We start from the raw sequence: 16,752 nt of genomic DNA, 5'->3' as shown, positions 1-16,752 counted from the left end.
TCTAAGGAAGCAAAAAAAAAGAATATGTCTGTTTAGGGTTACCTGACTGACCCTAATTTTTACCCCCTTTCCTAATTTTTTTCCCCACTTTTCTATGAAAAAAATTAAAAAGTCAGGATTTCAATCTCAGACTCCGGTTCCGGCCATCATATTAGAGTGAAAAGAAAATAAAAAGGGGAAAAAATCCTCTCAACCAACTGACCCTATGTTTTTTTGTCAATGTAAATCTAAACAGACATTGTTTTTTTACCTCATATAATTATGTAAAACATAAATCTGTCCCAAACACTTCAGCTGAGTCCAGGGCAAATAAACAAAATATCCTTTTTTTTAGCATCACTTTGAATTGATTTTGTAACTTTTTCAGACTGCTGCTATAAGATGAGAAGATTAGTGGTGGTGATATTTGGATTAAGCTGTTTGTCTGGTATAATCTGTCCACCTGTACAACAGCAGCCAGAGGAAGGAGGCAGTGAGAACGATGATGAGGTACGTACAATGTTCATAAAGAGCATGACTTACAGCAGGCAAAAAATGTATTATAACAAATAAGAAATTTATGTGTGACTTGTGATACCATATAACAGGTTATTTTCGTCATCAAAATTCTGCTATTGTACCTCAAAATAGGATATTTAATTTTCCCCACTTAATATTTTCGCCATTGAAGAACACAGGTTGTTGTATCCGTTTTCTGTGTATCTCTATATTCATGTATCTCCTGCTAACGTTGATTGTTGTAGCAGAGACGTGATTAACAAGTGATACTGACCATTTATGTGTCGTCATTGTAATTATAACCTAAAATAACATGGACAATTCAATTATATATAAATTTACTTTTGTTACAATATAACCTTTTTTAAATTAGTCACCGGTGAACCAACACACTTACACGTACCACTCTGGTGACAAATGATCGAAGTGATGACAACATGTACATGTGTCTTATCTGTCCACACATAGATTGACTACGCACATATACCTATTAAGCGACTTTACAGACTAGCTTACCCTTACTCAACTTATATTTGCCAGTTTATTTTTTGTCGCACTATGTTATGGTGAAAATAGTAGTTTATTTTTTGTCGCACTATGTTATGGTGAAAATAGTGAAAATTTACACAAATTTACCCCCCCCCCCCCCCCCCCCCCCCCCGGTGCAGGATTCTGAGACTACACATGTAAAACTGATTTAGATGTTGAATAAATTCAAACATTCCAAATATTGCCATCTCCATTTGCTTTACTGATAATCTACATTGTACTGTTTTATCTTTTGACAGCATACAGGATTAGAATATGATCGTTATCTAAAGGAAATTATCATGGTACTGGAAGAAGATCCTCAGTTCAGGAAGAAGTTAGAGGAAGCAAATGTTACAGATATCAAGGTTAGTGATACCAGACAAAATGATACAATGTTTCATGTGTCAGGGATGTGTTAAGTTTGTAGCTTGTTTCTATTGTAACAATGTTCTTGTTGTTTAATATGTTTAATATGCTTATAGATACAATGTTCTTGTTGTTTAATATGCTTATAGATACAATGTTCTTGTATGGTAATGTGTATTTAGAACTAGGTTATTGTTATTCATTGTATTATTTTGTAGTTGAAATAGATGGAGCAAAATGCAGATTGGCTGTAAAACTCTGGTCTCTTGTTACAATATATATAAACAATTAATTTTGAGAAAAAGAAGTTGTGAGAACTCTAGATCTTAAACTTGTAATTAACCCATTTTAAAATTAATCTGAGTTTAAGCTGTAAATGCATTTATATTAATAGAGACCTAAGGCTCATGATCAGGGGTGTTTAATTGGAAAGAGATCCTGCAAAGTGGTCAGATACATACAAACCCATTTAACTACCCGGATTATGAAATTCACACACAAATAACCCTCAATAATTCATAATGTAGTATATACATACCTGGTAAAAATGTTTTTCTCTGAGTGGTACACTACAGAAGACTTCATGCTCATCAAAAGAAAGCAAATTATTATACACGCTGACTTTTGGTGCCATTTGACAAATTCTGTTTAGTTAAGTCAATAGTGTTAGCATAATGCTTGTTACTAAGAGGGTAAAACAAGTTCTAATGATAATTACTGATTACTGCCATGGTACCCCAACTAATCAGCATGATACAAGTATACAAACCCGTACCACTCAGTATACGTAGCCAACTTGTATCAAAGTGCTGTTGGAGAGTTATTTATAGACAGTGTCACCACAAAGGTGAATAGGTACTGATGCTACATGTACACTGCACACAGAATACAAAGTAGACATTTAATAAAATCGTTATAAATACAAGGAATCTACTAGTACTTCTAAAACTGTGATAGATCAACATAAACTCTCAGGTATGTGCCAATGTTTTTAAAAAGTTCACAGTCTTTCGATGAGAAGTGCAGCATCAGTTTGGATGTACTTGTAAGGCAATTGGCAATGTCACTATCTATAAAACACATTACCCAATATTGTGTCTATACTAGTGCTCTCAACAGTACTTTGACATAAGTCTGTTGCTAAGCGGTAGCCGGGTGGGTAAAAGCAAAGTTCTTCTGAAAATATTAGAGGGTAAAAGCAAAGTTCTTCTGATATTATTACAGGTGAAAAGAAAAGTTCTTCTGATAATATTAGAAGTGAAAAGCAAAGTTCTTCTGATATATTACAGGTGAAAAATTCTTGATTAGTGAAAAGAAAAATTCTTCTGATAATATTAGAGGTGAAAACAGGAAAAAAAAATTCTCTCTGATAATAATTAGAGGTGAAAAAAAATCTTCTGGTAATATTACAGGTGAAAAGAAAAGTTCTTCTGATAATATAATATTAAGGTGAAAAGAAAAGTTCTTCTGATAATATTACAGGTGAAAAGAAAAGTTCTTCTGATAATATATACAGGTGAAAAGAAAAGTTCTTCTGATAATAATTTACAGGTGAAAAGAAAAGTTCTGATAAAATAATATTAAGGGGGTAAAAGCCAGCGTATATTTATTTCTGATAGTGTAAAAATAAGTTGTTCTATAATGATATGCCCTTGATAATTAGTGCTTATTTCAACAAATTTTAGTGGATGACTTGATATTGTAATGTAGAAATAGTAGAAATATACACAAATGATACTTGTCATGAACATGACACATTATTTACAGCCCTGGTGATGTGTACATATATATATAAACTTTTTCATCCTACAATTTAGACTTGTCTATGTCTGACGGTACTTGAATGTACACTCAAACATGTAATATCTTAAGTGGACATAGGGCTCTACTTATGTAAAATGTGTGGAAATATGTTTGCGTATTACTTAATGATTAAACACGTCTCACGTAGCTGGAAAGTTCATATACTACCACCATGTTTATTAACGTCTCGCCTTGATATGAACCATGTAGTTAGAACTCTTTAGATAAAATTATTACCCAGAAGATATGTACACTTAAGTAAAAGTTATTTCATTTTATGAACTATACTAGTATACTTACAGGAATAACTCATATATTTCATGTAATGCTAATTTTTAAAGTGATTTAGTGAAGGAAGTTGTACATACGAACAGAAAAGCAGACATGTTGGTAGATGTTACCTGTATATTTGTTTATAACACCCATCCCCCAGTGTAGGCTCTGGATTAGATAACTTCCTGTGTCACAGACAAAGTCAGATCTGGGTGTGTAACACAAACCAGGTGTCTAAACTATTGTCAGGGTTTAAACCAACACCTCTCTGAAATACCTGTATATATACAGTATACTGTTAATCCTGCAGCTTCTCTGTCTCTATGATAATACCCAGGAAGTTGGACATGTGAAGTTGACCAATCCTAATGTCTGACAGGCTATTGATGATATGTGATAGCAAAGTCTCTTCCTTCTATAGCTGACCCTTAATTTGTTTTCAATGTGGCCATTAGGTCCTAATCTCTAAGTTGTGGTCAGTCATAATAATTAGCTATGGTCAAACAATGTATCCTGACTTCTGTAGAACTATTCATATGGTGGACTGATAGCTGATTTGTGATAACCATCATGTTCAAGTTATATCATTGTAGTGTTGATGAGTCTAATTCAGTTAAGGTTCAAAGTTGAGATATTCCACTTTAGTATCCATTTTTGTCTAGGTATCATGTCTTATGTTATATACACTCAAGAGACAAGGAAGACGAGGTCTTTAATGCCAAGTGGTCTTCATACACAGGTCAAATTGTGTTCTAATAGGCCATTTAGGACAGAAATTCACAAGGATTTTTTTTTCTGTTTAATACGCAGGTGGTCTTTATTGTTTGCTAAGACAGGTTTCACATCCAGATTTTGTTCGGGAGAGGGGGAAATATTTAGATTTAACAGATTGTATTCTTACCATAAGATAAGAAATCCTATACTTTTATTTAGAAATAACTGGTACACATGTATTAAATGTACAGGTATACAGGTCTCCATCATCTGAAGCCAAGTAAAATAGTGAAACAAAAAATAAAGTGATGGGTTGGCTTTTCTCAATGCAGATTCATTAGTTTGATTCTAATAGATTAAATTTTCAACAAAAGTCTACATCAGCTTTATGGATAGAGACTGACTGAATTTCCATATTTTCCTATCTCAATGATTTTATATACCCTAGTAGATTTGTAGCACAAGTACATGTGCCAGTGGTATCAGAACACGACAAATCACCATGTCTATTCCAGAAAATCTGTCGGACCAATCAAATCCAATTACAGTTCTGGTTAGGCCAGTTACGACATTTGTGTATCCATTAGATACACCGAAAAGTGATAAATATTGAATGTGAAAGTTAACAACGCAATCAGTAATAACACCAGTACCTGTATACCTATATTTGATATTATAGATGATCTGGTGGTATATAAATCAATAGTCAGATTCTGATTGTCCCTGGGACTGTTCCCATATAGTTGTATCAGGTAAATGCAGTAATGGCTCGAGATACATTAATTATGCAGTCGTTCATCATGGGCTGTATTAGAGGTAAAGCGCCTGAGGCCCATAAACTTGCTTTTGTTATCAACATCATATGGCAAAAGGGAAATATACCTGTCATATTACATAGGATTTGATAGCTCAAGGAATGTGGTCCTGTAAACAATAGTAATTAGACTCAATAAAGGTATACAGATTTCTGGAATGTTTCACATGTTGGTGTGAATTAAGAACTTATTCTCTTCCATATTCATGACTGATCGTCAGCAAACACAAATTTCACATGTTGGTGTGAATTAAGAACTTATTCTCTTCCATATTCATGACTGATCGTCAGCAAACACAAATGATCAATGCTCAATCATTTTATGTAAATGTAGCTGTATTAAAGGTAATACAAGCCGTCGTCATTAGATGGCCTTTTACCTGTGTACATGTACATCTCTTACATATTCATCCATATGTGTATACATGTGCAGTTACTCAGTCTGTTTGTCTATAGCTATCTATCCATCGTTCTTTTGGGTGATTGGTCAGTCTGTCTATTGGATGGTTATCTGTCTGTTTGTCCATCTTTCCACCAGGTAGTTTGTCATAATTGTCCATCATTCCTTTGGGTGATTGGTCAGTCTATTTGATGGTTGTATATATATATTTTGTCCATCTGTCTTTAGGGTGGTATATTTGTCTGTTTGCATTAGACGTTATTCAGTCTGTTTGTCTATTTGATGGTTGTCTTGTGTCTATTTGATACTTGGGATATGGTCAGTCCATACATTAGTCTAGTCTTTTAGGTCAACAAATCTGTCTATTGGTCTACCTGTCCATCAGGTAGTTGGTCATCCATTGGCCAGTCTTCAGTTTGTCTATCTGTCCTGTGGATAATTGATCTTTGTCAGTCTGTTGATTGGGTTAATTAAATTTATTGGTTTATGGGATTAACATTATTGTTCATCTATTTGTCCATGTTTTATGGATAGCTCATCAGTCTGTTTGTCTATATCTGTCTATTTGATAGTTTCACTTGTCTTCAATGTCCATTGATTTGCTTGCTGTCTGCTCATTTGATAATCATGAATGGTCAGTCTCTGTATTTGTCAGAATATTGTCCATTGTCTATTTATTATCAATTTCACTTTAATTTTCAGAATCAGAATTTAAAATGTTTGTGTAAAACATCATTCTGGCATATTTATTTATCTATATTGGGTTTTGATATTCCTGACCAGTTCAGACATTCTCATTAATTTCCTGTGATATAGGTAGCAGAGCATAAGACATAATACATGTCCAAACTATACACTGATAACTGATCTTTAGACATCATTTTTCTTGTATCCCAGAAATATGTAAGTATTACTATGTGATCGCACCTTGTTTATTCTTTAATATTTTCATATTTTTTCCATCCTACCCTTTTCCTCTATTATCTTTTTGAGTAGGGTACCGGGAATATTGACCTATCAGTAACAACTTCTGATTAAGAATGATGACAATTAAAAGTCAAAGAGACTATGAAAAATGCCAGGTATTGAATATACATGTACAATTGTATTGTATGTTTTTGGTATTTCATTAAAAAAATTTCCACAAATTATGAATTTGGTGTTTGAAAGTAAACAACAAAACCAGTGAATATTTGAATGTACAAAATATTCACTGGTTGTGTGAAAAATATCAATACATGGACCTATGATAAAAATATCAATACATAAACCTATGATACTTTCAAAGCCGAAGAAAATGTTTAGAAAATTCAAAATTGTTTTGGTTGTGAGCCCATAACTATATATATATAACAATGTCTCGATTTTGTGGTAAAGGAAAGACAGAGTACCTCGCTAAAACTCCCAAACCTATTGCCAGTATGTATACCTGGCAACAGCCCCATTTGACCCTCAAACTTGTGGCCCCGCAAGGGAAATCCTGGAGGTATTATATTACACACATCCCGGCCATCCACAGCCCCTAATGTTAACCTCTTTAGACTGAAAGATAAATTTATATTCAACACTTTGATTTCTTCACCCAGTTTCCCTGCCAGTCCTCCATCACTATACTGTCAAATTTGATTTTTACTGGTTCACACGTGTGGTCAGTCACATAAGTGTGTTGCTCACATGAAGTATTAACCAATAATGTGTGTTAAGCAGTAAAATTGTCAGTTAGCAAATACGATTTACATGGTTAAACAAAAAACATTGATTTCACTTCCATCTTTTTCAAGACCTCGACACTCTGGAGATGACAAGCATTGATAATAATCATTCTTTCAATCAAAAATTTGAATTAGAGTGTATGAAAAACAGCATGACATGTGTGCAGACATGGTAAACATGTTGTCTGCTCTGTACAGGTATATTTGGGTGTTAGGAGATACGATGTGGTCTTGTTATACCCGTAAACACATGCAGTGTGAGCAGAATTTTAAACTTATAATTTTCAAATTTAAAATTGACCTTTGATAAGAGTATGTTAAATATCCTGCTTTTTACCAAAATAAAATTGCATGCAAGGTGATTGGTTTCATTCAAACTTCAACTTTACTGGCTCTTTTGTCAGGTTTTCAGTGATTTCACTCCGCATACCAATAAACTAAAGGGAAATCTTAACAAAATATCACTGCCATGAAAGATTCTATCTAAATGTGATCTTCTGTCAGGGTCATCTGTTCACAATGAAGATCTGTGTATGAGGTTTAATGCTAGATTTTACATGGAAGTGGCTACTGGTAAACTGAGTAAGAAGCTTATAATTAGATTTAGCAGTAAAAGTTAAAATTAAGTCAACTATGACCTCCAACTCTTGCTCTCTTACTTTTACATATTATTGATTAATTTCTTTGTTCAAAATAATTCAAGAAAATCAATTTTCTGTTCACTAATTGTTTTGATTATTGTATATCAAATTATTTTTACGTATACCATATTTTGCGTCTTTGTTAATATTAACACATTTGCGAATTAAAATATATATGAATAAATGAATTCGTGATAAAGGGCTGCTAAGTATACTACATTTTATGATTATATTTTATAGAATAATTCGCAAAACATTTGAATTCATGTTTGAGCTCTCACGTGGTAAAACATGACAATTTCTATCTGTGAAAATAAAGTGTTTTACCATAATTTTTTATCAGCCAATATAATGACATTGCATGTCGATTTTAATAGATAATTGACAATTGTTTTTATGTTGTTAACTACCGAGGTTGAATTTCTGATCTTATTTTAGAATAAAATGTACTGCATTGTGCAATAATAAGATTTTTTTCTCCAATTGCTTTACATAATATGAGTGTGTATACTGTCACAATAGCTTTACATAATATGTGTGTGTATACTGTCACAATAGCTTTAAAGCTTTTGAATTCTACATTTTTCAGAGTGGGAAGATTGCGACACATCTGAACATGGTGGCACACAATGTAAGAGAAAAATTAGACGAGATAAAAAGAAGGGAGATTAGCCGACTTAAAACATTGGCTCGTGAAAAGATGAAAACCATGCACGGTACGCAAGTTTTGAAATACATTGCTCAGTTCGGAGGTATGATATTTGTTGTCTTTTTCAGTTTGTAGTGGCATTCTAACCTTTCCACTACACACCTGTACTCGGAGCTTGACCGCTTTACCTGATCTAGATCAGTCTAACTTTCAGCATACACTTCATGGCCTTGTTACCTCATTCAGTAACTACTTAAAAAAATTTATTTCAAAATGAATTGAGAAATAAAAGCTCTGCATGAATGTAATTTGACAAGTATTGAATTCAAGATTGCCATTGAAAGGTTATCATTTTTTATTCATAAGTGGCTTGTGTTTCACAAAATAAGAAACACCTACCCGATAATTCAAGATATGAAAAGGAATCACATAAGAATGATAGTAATATGGCTTTGAACTGACTGACTAAACATTTCTTCTTTTTTCGTATCCACAGCTTGACTGTAGTGTTGTGTATCTATTCCTGATTTGATAAAAGTAGCCATACTCTAAATTAGCTGTATCATTAGTGTGATGGTATAACTTGAATGACTTCATCACAAGAAAGTCATGGCTAAATGTTAAAAAAAAATAATATTTGCCTGTATTTTGTGGCGATGTTGTGCAGTCTAGTGCTTTTGTATTATATCTATGGCTACTTTTTGCATGTGTTTGATCACTGCATCACTTACTTAATAATCTGTGATCAGTTCTGTTTTCTTTTGCTAGTTTTTCAGTATTTCTATTTTCAAATTTCAGGAAAATCATACAAATAAAGTATTTTTCCTTTCAACAGTTCGTCATCCTAGCATGCCTATACTTTAAATTTGTAAACACCATGGGTCTAATATAGTAGCTCTGCTGTTTTCTGCTTGATGTCATTTTTTCATATAATTTTTGACAGAACCGAGGTAATACCACATGTAGACACTGCAATTAGGTAGTCTGCGACTCTAGAAGTCATTTAGATTAAAGTCGTGGTATCAAATACGACTCTTGTCATGATAAAGGTATTAACTGTGCTGTCCACATAATTGCTGTCTGGTTGCTAGGATACAAGATATATAAATTATTAAAAATACTAGAGTAGAAGTTTGGCAGTATTGTAAAATGCATCAAACGGACATGGGAAAATGCCCTTCATAGACAGGTGTCCTTTACACAGAGGTCAATACACCAAATTGGGTTGATAAGTCTGTCCTTATAGACAGGTGTCCTTTATGTAGAGGTGTCCTTTATAGACTTGTGTCCTTTATGTAGAGGTGTCCTTTATAGAATGTCTTACTGTAAATAGATATGAAAAAAATAAGTCAAGTAAAAAATGCTTTAGAATCATGTAAAACCAATATGATTTTTTTTACCAGTAACACAATTGTTTAATGGATTTGTTATTGAAATAATTGATGATAGACATACATATATATGGTAGTCAACATATTTTTACAAGTTATTTTACCTTTGACCCAAGTTTTTAAATGGTTATAGATAGTTGATAGGTAAAAAAAAAATGTTCATTATCATTAATGTACTTAATGTACAAAATTTAAAGAAAAGGAATAATATTTCATTTATTTAACCAATACCAATGCAGTAAAAAAGAATTCTGACATAAAATCTTTGATATTAAATTGTTGTCCTTGTTTTTACCATTGTCTGATCACTTCTGTAAGATGCCCCCTCCTATCACTGTAAACGTCCCAGACATGATAACACCAGTGTATTAACTTATTACTCCCATGCCAGACTCCTCTATACCAATACAGTATTGGCTGGATTCTAAGATAATGCCAAGAAGCTTTATTACTCGAATCACTGACCGCTTAATTAACTCTTACAGATTTTTTTTTCTGGCTATGGCTTCAGCTCAAGTTCAACATTCATAACCTATTCACTACAAACATATTCAAAAGCTAGAAGCATGAATAGGTAAGGGAGAAAACATCTGCCCTTTACTGAAAGGGGACTGTACAGTGCATACAATGGGGACCACCGAGTTTAAGTTTATGGACGTGAGAGTAAAGAATGAATCACTGTCCACAGGTGGTCAGTAAAATTCTCTATCGAATACAACTTTTTGGAAAAAATTTAAAGTTCTCTAACGGTTAAGAAGAAAGACATACATTTGGGTTCTCTATTTTTTTTATACAAGCATGAACATATATATATACACCAGTAATGAACAAGTTTTAGTTTTACCTGGCATATAGAAATTTATCCCATATTCATTCTTTCATGTTCCTACACTGATATTGACCTCATGTTATTGCCCTTCCTTGCATTTCCTCCTTGGGATGAGTTTAGCTGTAAAAAGGTCAGGGTAAGGTCACTGCCCCTGAAATGTAGACTAGCTATATATATATATGATCACTGTGATGGCTCTAACAGGTCAACAGTGTGGATATCCTTGTGAGACTGGTATGGCTTGAGTCTGGTCCACAACTAGAATTTACACTGTGTCCTATGTCAGAGTCCCCTTCCAAATGAAACAGGGCGAGATCCAGTAGTATGTCGACAGCAGTATCGAACCTGCAACCACAGACTAAATGGTCCATCGTTCAACTCACTGAATTAAAGGGAAATATTCCTTTATAGCTTCTATTCCCTCTAGCATGAAGCTATAGATTGACTGAACAGTGTTTCATATATACCCTCCACTCTGTGCCATATATGCCCTTCACACTGTGTTATATATACCCTTCACACTGAGTTATATATACCTTGCACACTGTGTCATATATACCTTGCACACTGTGTCATATATACCCTCCACACTGTGTTATATATACCCTCCACACTGTGTTATATACCTTGCACACTGTGTCATATATACCCTCTACACTGTGTTATATACCTTGCACTCTGTGTCATATATACCCTCCACACTATGTTATATACCTTGCACACTGTGTGATATATACCTTGCACACTGTGTCATATATACCCTCCACACTGTGTCATATATACCCTCCACACTGTGTCATATATACCCTCCACACTGTGTCATATATACCCTCCACACTGTGTCATATATACCATCCACACTGTGTCATATATATCTTGCACACTGTGTCATATATACCCTCCAGATTGTGTCATATATACCCTCCAGATTGTGTCATATATACCCTCTACACTGTGTCATATATACCCTCTACACTGTGACATATATACCCTCTACACTGTGTCATATATACCCTCTACACTGTGTCATATATACCCTCCACACTGTGTCATATATACCCTCCACACTGTGTCATATATTACCCTCCACACTGTGTCATATATGCCCTTCACACTGTGTTATATATACCCTTCACACTGAGTTATATATACCTTGCACACTGTGTCATATATACCTTGCACACTGTGTCATATATACCCTCCACACTGTGTCATATATACCCTCCACACTGTGTCATATATACCCTCTACACTGTGTCATATATACCCTCTACACTGTGTCATATATACCCTCCAGATTGTGTCATATATACCCTATACACTGTGTCCTATATACCCTATACACTGTGTCATATATACCCTCCAGATTGTGTCATATATACCCTCTACACTGTGTCATATATACCCTCTACACTGTGTCATATATACCCTCTACACTGTGTCATATATACCCTCTACACTGTGTCATATATACCCTCCACACTGTGTCATATATACCCTCCACACTGTCATATATGCCCTCCACACTGTGTCATTTATACCATCCACACTGTGTCATATATATCTTGCACACTGTGTCATATACACCCTCCAGATTGTGTCATATATACCCTCCAGATTGTGTCATATATACCCTCTACACTGTGTCATATATACCCTCCACACTGTGTCATATATACCCTCCACACTGTGTCATATATACCCTCCACACTGTGTCATATATACCCTCCACACTGTGTCATATATACCCTCCACACTGTGTCATATATGCCCTCCACACTGTGTCAGTTATACCATCCACACTGTGTCATATATATCTTGCACACTGTGTCATATATACCCTCCAGATTGTGTCATATATACCCTCTACACTGTGTCATATATACCCTCTACACTGTGTCATATATACCCTCTACACTGTGTCATATATACCCTCCAGATTGCGTCATATATACCTTGCACACTGTGTCATATATACCTTGCACACTGTGTCATATATACCCTCCACACTGTGTCATATATACCCTCCACACTGTGTCATATATACCCTCTACACTGTGTCATATATACCCTCCACACTGTGTCATATATACCCTCCACACTGTGTCATATATACCCTCTACACTGTGTCATATATACCCTCCACACTGTGTCATATATACCCTCTACACTGTGTCATATATACCCTCCACACTGTGTCATATATACCCTCTACACTGTGTCATATATACCCTCTACATTGTGTCATATATACCCTCCACACTGTGTCATATATACCCTCCAGATTGTGTCATATATACCCTCCACACTGTGTCATATATACCCTCTACACTGTGTCATATATACCCTCCACACTGTGTCATATATACCCTCCACACTGTGTCATATATACCCTCTACACTGTGTCATATATACCCTCCACACTGTGTCATATATACCCTCTACACTGTGTCATATATACCCTCCACACTGTGTCATATATACCCTCTACACTGTGTCATATATACCCTCCACACTGTGTCATATATACCCTCCACACTGTCATATATACCCTCTACACTGTGTCATATATACCCTCCACACTGTGTCATATATACCCTTTACACTGTGTCATATATACCCTCCACACTGTGTCATATATACCCTCCACACTGTGTCATATATACCCTCTACACTGTGTCATATATACCCTCCACACTGTGTCATATATACCCTCTACACTGTGTCATATATACCCTCCACACTGTGTCATATATACCCTCTACACTGTGTCATATATACCCTCCACACTGTGTTATATATACCCTCTACACTGTGTCATATATACCCTACACACGGTGTCATATATACCCTCCACACTGTGTCATATATACCCTCTACACTGTGTCATATATACCCTCCACACGGTGTCATATATACCCTCCACACTGTGTCATATATACCCTCCACACTGTGTCATATATACCCTCCACACTGTGTCATATATGCCCTCCACACTGTGTCATATATACCATCCACACTGTGTCATATATATCTTGCACACTGTGTCATATATACCCTCCAGATTGTGTCATATATACCCTCCAGATTGTGTCATATATACCCTCTACACTGTGTCATATATACCCTCTACACTGTGTCATATATACCCTCCAGATTGTGTCATATATACCCTCTACACTGTGTTATATATACCTTGCACACTGTGTCATATATACCTTGCACACTGTGTCATATATACCCTCCACACTGTGTCATATATACCCTCCACACTGTGTCATATATACCCTTCACACTGTGTCATATATACCCTCCACACTGTGTCATATATACCTTGCACACTGTCATATATACCTTGCACACTGTGTCATATATACCCTCCACACTGTGTCATATATACCCTCCACACTGTGTCATATATACCCTCTTCACTGTATCATTTATACCCTCTACACTGTGTCATATATACCCTCTACACTGCATCATATATACCCTCCACACTGTGTCATATATACCCTCTTCACTGTATCATTTATACCCTCTACACTGTGTCATATATACCCTCTACACTGTGTCATATATACCCTCCACACTGTGTCATATATACCCTCCACACTGTGTCATATATACCCTCCACACTGTGTCATATATACCCTCCACACTGTGTCATATATACCCTCTACACTGTGTCATATATACCCTCCACACTGTGTCATATATACCCTCCACACTGTGTCATATATACCCTCCACACTGTGTCATATATACCCTCCACACTGTGTCATATATACCCTCCACACTGTGTCATATATACCCTCCACACTGTGACCCTCCACTTCTTAGAAGAAGAAAAAAATCTGAACATTGAATTGTAAATAGTTTATTTATCTTACAAGTGTTCCTGTATAATATGATTTTAGCGGGAATATTTTCTTTTTATAAATATGTGAAACAATAATACAAATTCTGTCTGAAAGATTAAAAGTCCATTCTAAATATATATAATGAGATGCAGTAAATATCACACTAAAACTTGATCAATTTGAATATCCCGGTAAATGACTGGTTTCCATTGTGCTGATACGGTTATAACACAATAGATTTATTGTATGCCAAGGTGTTTACACCTGGAGAACATACACCTGACCTGATCGAGTATACAGTCCTTACATTGACCAATAAAATACTGGCTATAAGTAAAACATCCACACAATGTTCACACTACATTTAGGCTATTCCTATATGACAATAAACTGTGATACTGTGTCGTATGACATAAGATCGTGTATACTGGTATATGACGTTGGAGGGTAATGAGATATAGCGTATCCCTACCTCTGAACGTTACAGAACATTCACCCAACTATTTTTAGAGTGCGATTGATTTTTTTAGTGTGGCTCTGTTGGATGAACAGGCTATCCATGCTAGGCTTGATGGTACACACAAGACAAATAAATCTCACACACACACAGCTCTGCTAGATGGAATGAATCCAGTTATTGATCATCATCAGGATGAGCCAATTGTTTGAGAATCCAGCACATTTAAATTTCTGCCGTTTAAAACCCATTCAGGTGTGACTCTAAATGGGAGGACATTTTTGTCCTTTAATTTTTGAGTCATCAATTAACAGGATGCATATATATATATATATTTATTTATTTTTTGAAATTTTAAACTGATAATAATTTTTAATATGTTTGCTGTTCAGGTGTGCTCTCCTGTTTTAAAGGAAGTATAAAGCACTTGAGGTTTAAAATAAAAGAATAAAGACTGTGGTTGACTCAGTACACTCAGGGAGTTACAAGCTAGCCATCTGCCCTCAACACTAGCTGTTCAGGCAGGAAGTTTTTGTTTGCATCTTCTGTGCAAAATATTTATGGCATGGCTTCATTCCCGTGAATTATGATTGCTATGGTAACCATTAGTACTTATTATAACCATGGGATGTTTATTGTCAATGCCTTGTCTTTGTGACTCACATACTTCTTTTACCTACATATGTCTGCATTTTAAATACTCAAAAATAGTTTAAAATCTAAATGCAGCAAATGAAGGTGTGAGTAGTAATACTGCTCCAGTAATTATATGGCACTACAGTCCCACGTGGAGCTGTATCAGTTACAGTAGTAGCCAGGCTCGGTTTACAGACAGGCTATTTTAACATTTTGGAGATGAGTAAATTTTAATGAATCCAGGTGATTCATGCAGATTACAACAGTCTGTGGTCATCTGTCCTGGTCTTAGGTTTATTGATTTCCCTGTATTTGGCCCCCTCCTTCTCCTTAAGATAAGACAGACTTGTGGGGGTGACTGACAACTGACCCAGATTGACTGGAGTGGAAGGAAATATAGAGGCTCCCAACAGGGACTCCAGGGTGATAGGGAGGCACTTATAATTTTGATAAAATATATATAAAACAAATATATCTTACTCTACAATCACTGTGGACTGTCAAATCATTATATCTTAATGGCTTTTGCATAATAACTAATTAGAAAAAAACAGCTATAGAAAAAACATAAAATTAATTTCAAATTTCATTGTGATATCATTCAGCATGGTGCTTGATCTAATTTTGATCTAAAAAAATCAATATCGAAGTTTTTGAATTCCAATTTCTGTGCCTTATTAACAAACTAGCTGTGTTATGATAACAAAACTACTGTCCTGTGTGCTGCTAACGCTACTCACATTGAGAAAACACTGAAGGTCATTTTTAGCTCACCTGGCCCGAAGGGCCGGTGAGCTTATGTCATGGCGCGGCGTCCGTCGTCCGTCCGTCCGTCCGTCCGTCCGTCCGTCAACATTTCCTTTAAATCGCTACTAGTCATAGAGTTCTGCATGGATTGTAACCAAATTTGGCCACAAACATCCTTGGGGGAAGGGGAACAGAACTTGTATAAATTTTGGCTCTGACCCCCCGGGGGCAGGAAGGGTGGGGGCCCAATAGGGGAAATAGAGGTAAATCCTATAAATCGCTACTTGTCCTAGAGTTCTGCATGGATTGTAACCAAATTTGGCCACAAACATCCTTGGGGGAAGGGGAACAGAACTTGTATAAATTTTGGCTCTGATCCCCCGGGGGCAGGAGGGGCGGGGCCCAATAGGGGAAATAGAGGTAAATCC

At 35.5% G+C, this 16,752-nt stretch overlaps 1 protein-coding gene across 2 annotated transcripts in view; it reads left to right on the top strand.

The window, feature by feature from the left end:
• The window catches only part of LOC138329276 (nucleobindin-2-like), a 34,618-nt gene that overhangs the window by 2,007 nt on the left and 15,859 nt on the right, over nt 1-16,752 (top strand). The window contains exons 2-4 of one of the 2 annotated variants that reach the window (XM_069276142.1): nt 368-489; nt 1,287-1,394; nt 8,342-8,468. In XM_069276142.1, coding sequence (XP_069132243.1) covers nt 382-489; nt 1,287-1,394; nt 8,342-8,468 — 343 coding nt within the window. In that variant the 5' untranslated portion in view covers nt 368-381. Of the gene's footprint in view, nt 1-367; nt 490-1,286; nt 1,395-8,341; nt 8,505-16,752 lie in introns of both variants that reach the window. The other variant, XM_069276141.1, reaches the window with a different exon arrangement.

Source organism: Argopecten irradians, chromosome 8, assembly GCF_041381155.1.
Source record: "Argopecten irradians isolate NY chromosome 8, Ai_NY, whole genome shotgun sequence".
Lineage (NCBI taxonomy): Eukaryota > Metazoa > Mollusca > Bivalvia > Pectinida > Pectinidae > Argopecten > Argopecten irradians.
The sequence above is the reverse complement of the archived record's forward strand: the minus strand, read 5'-3'. Positions and strand labels throughout refer to the sequence as shown.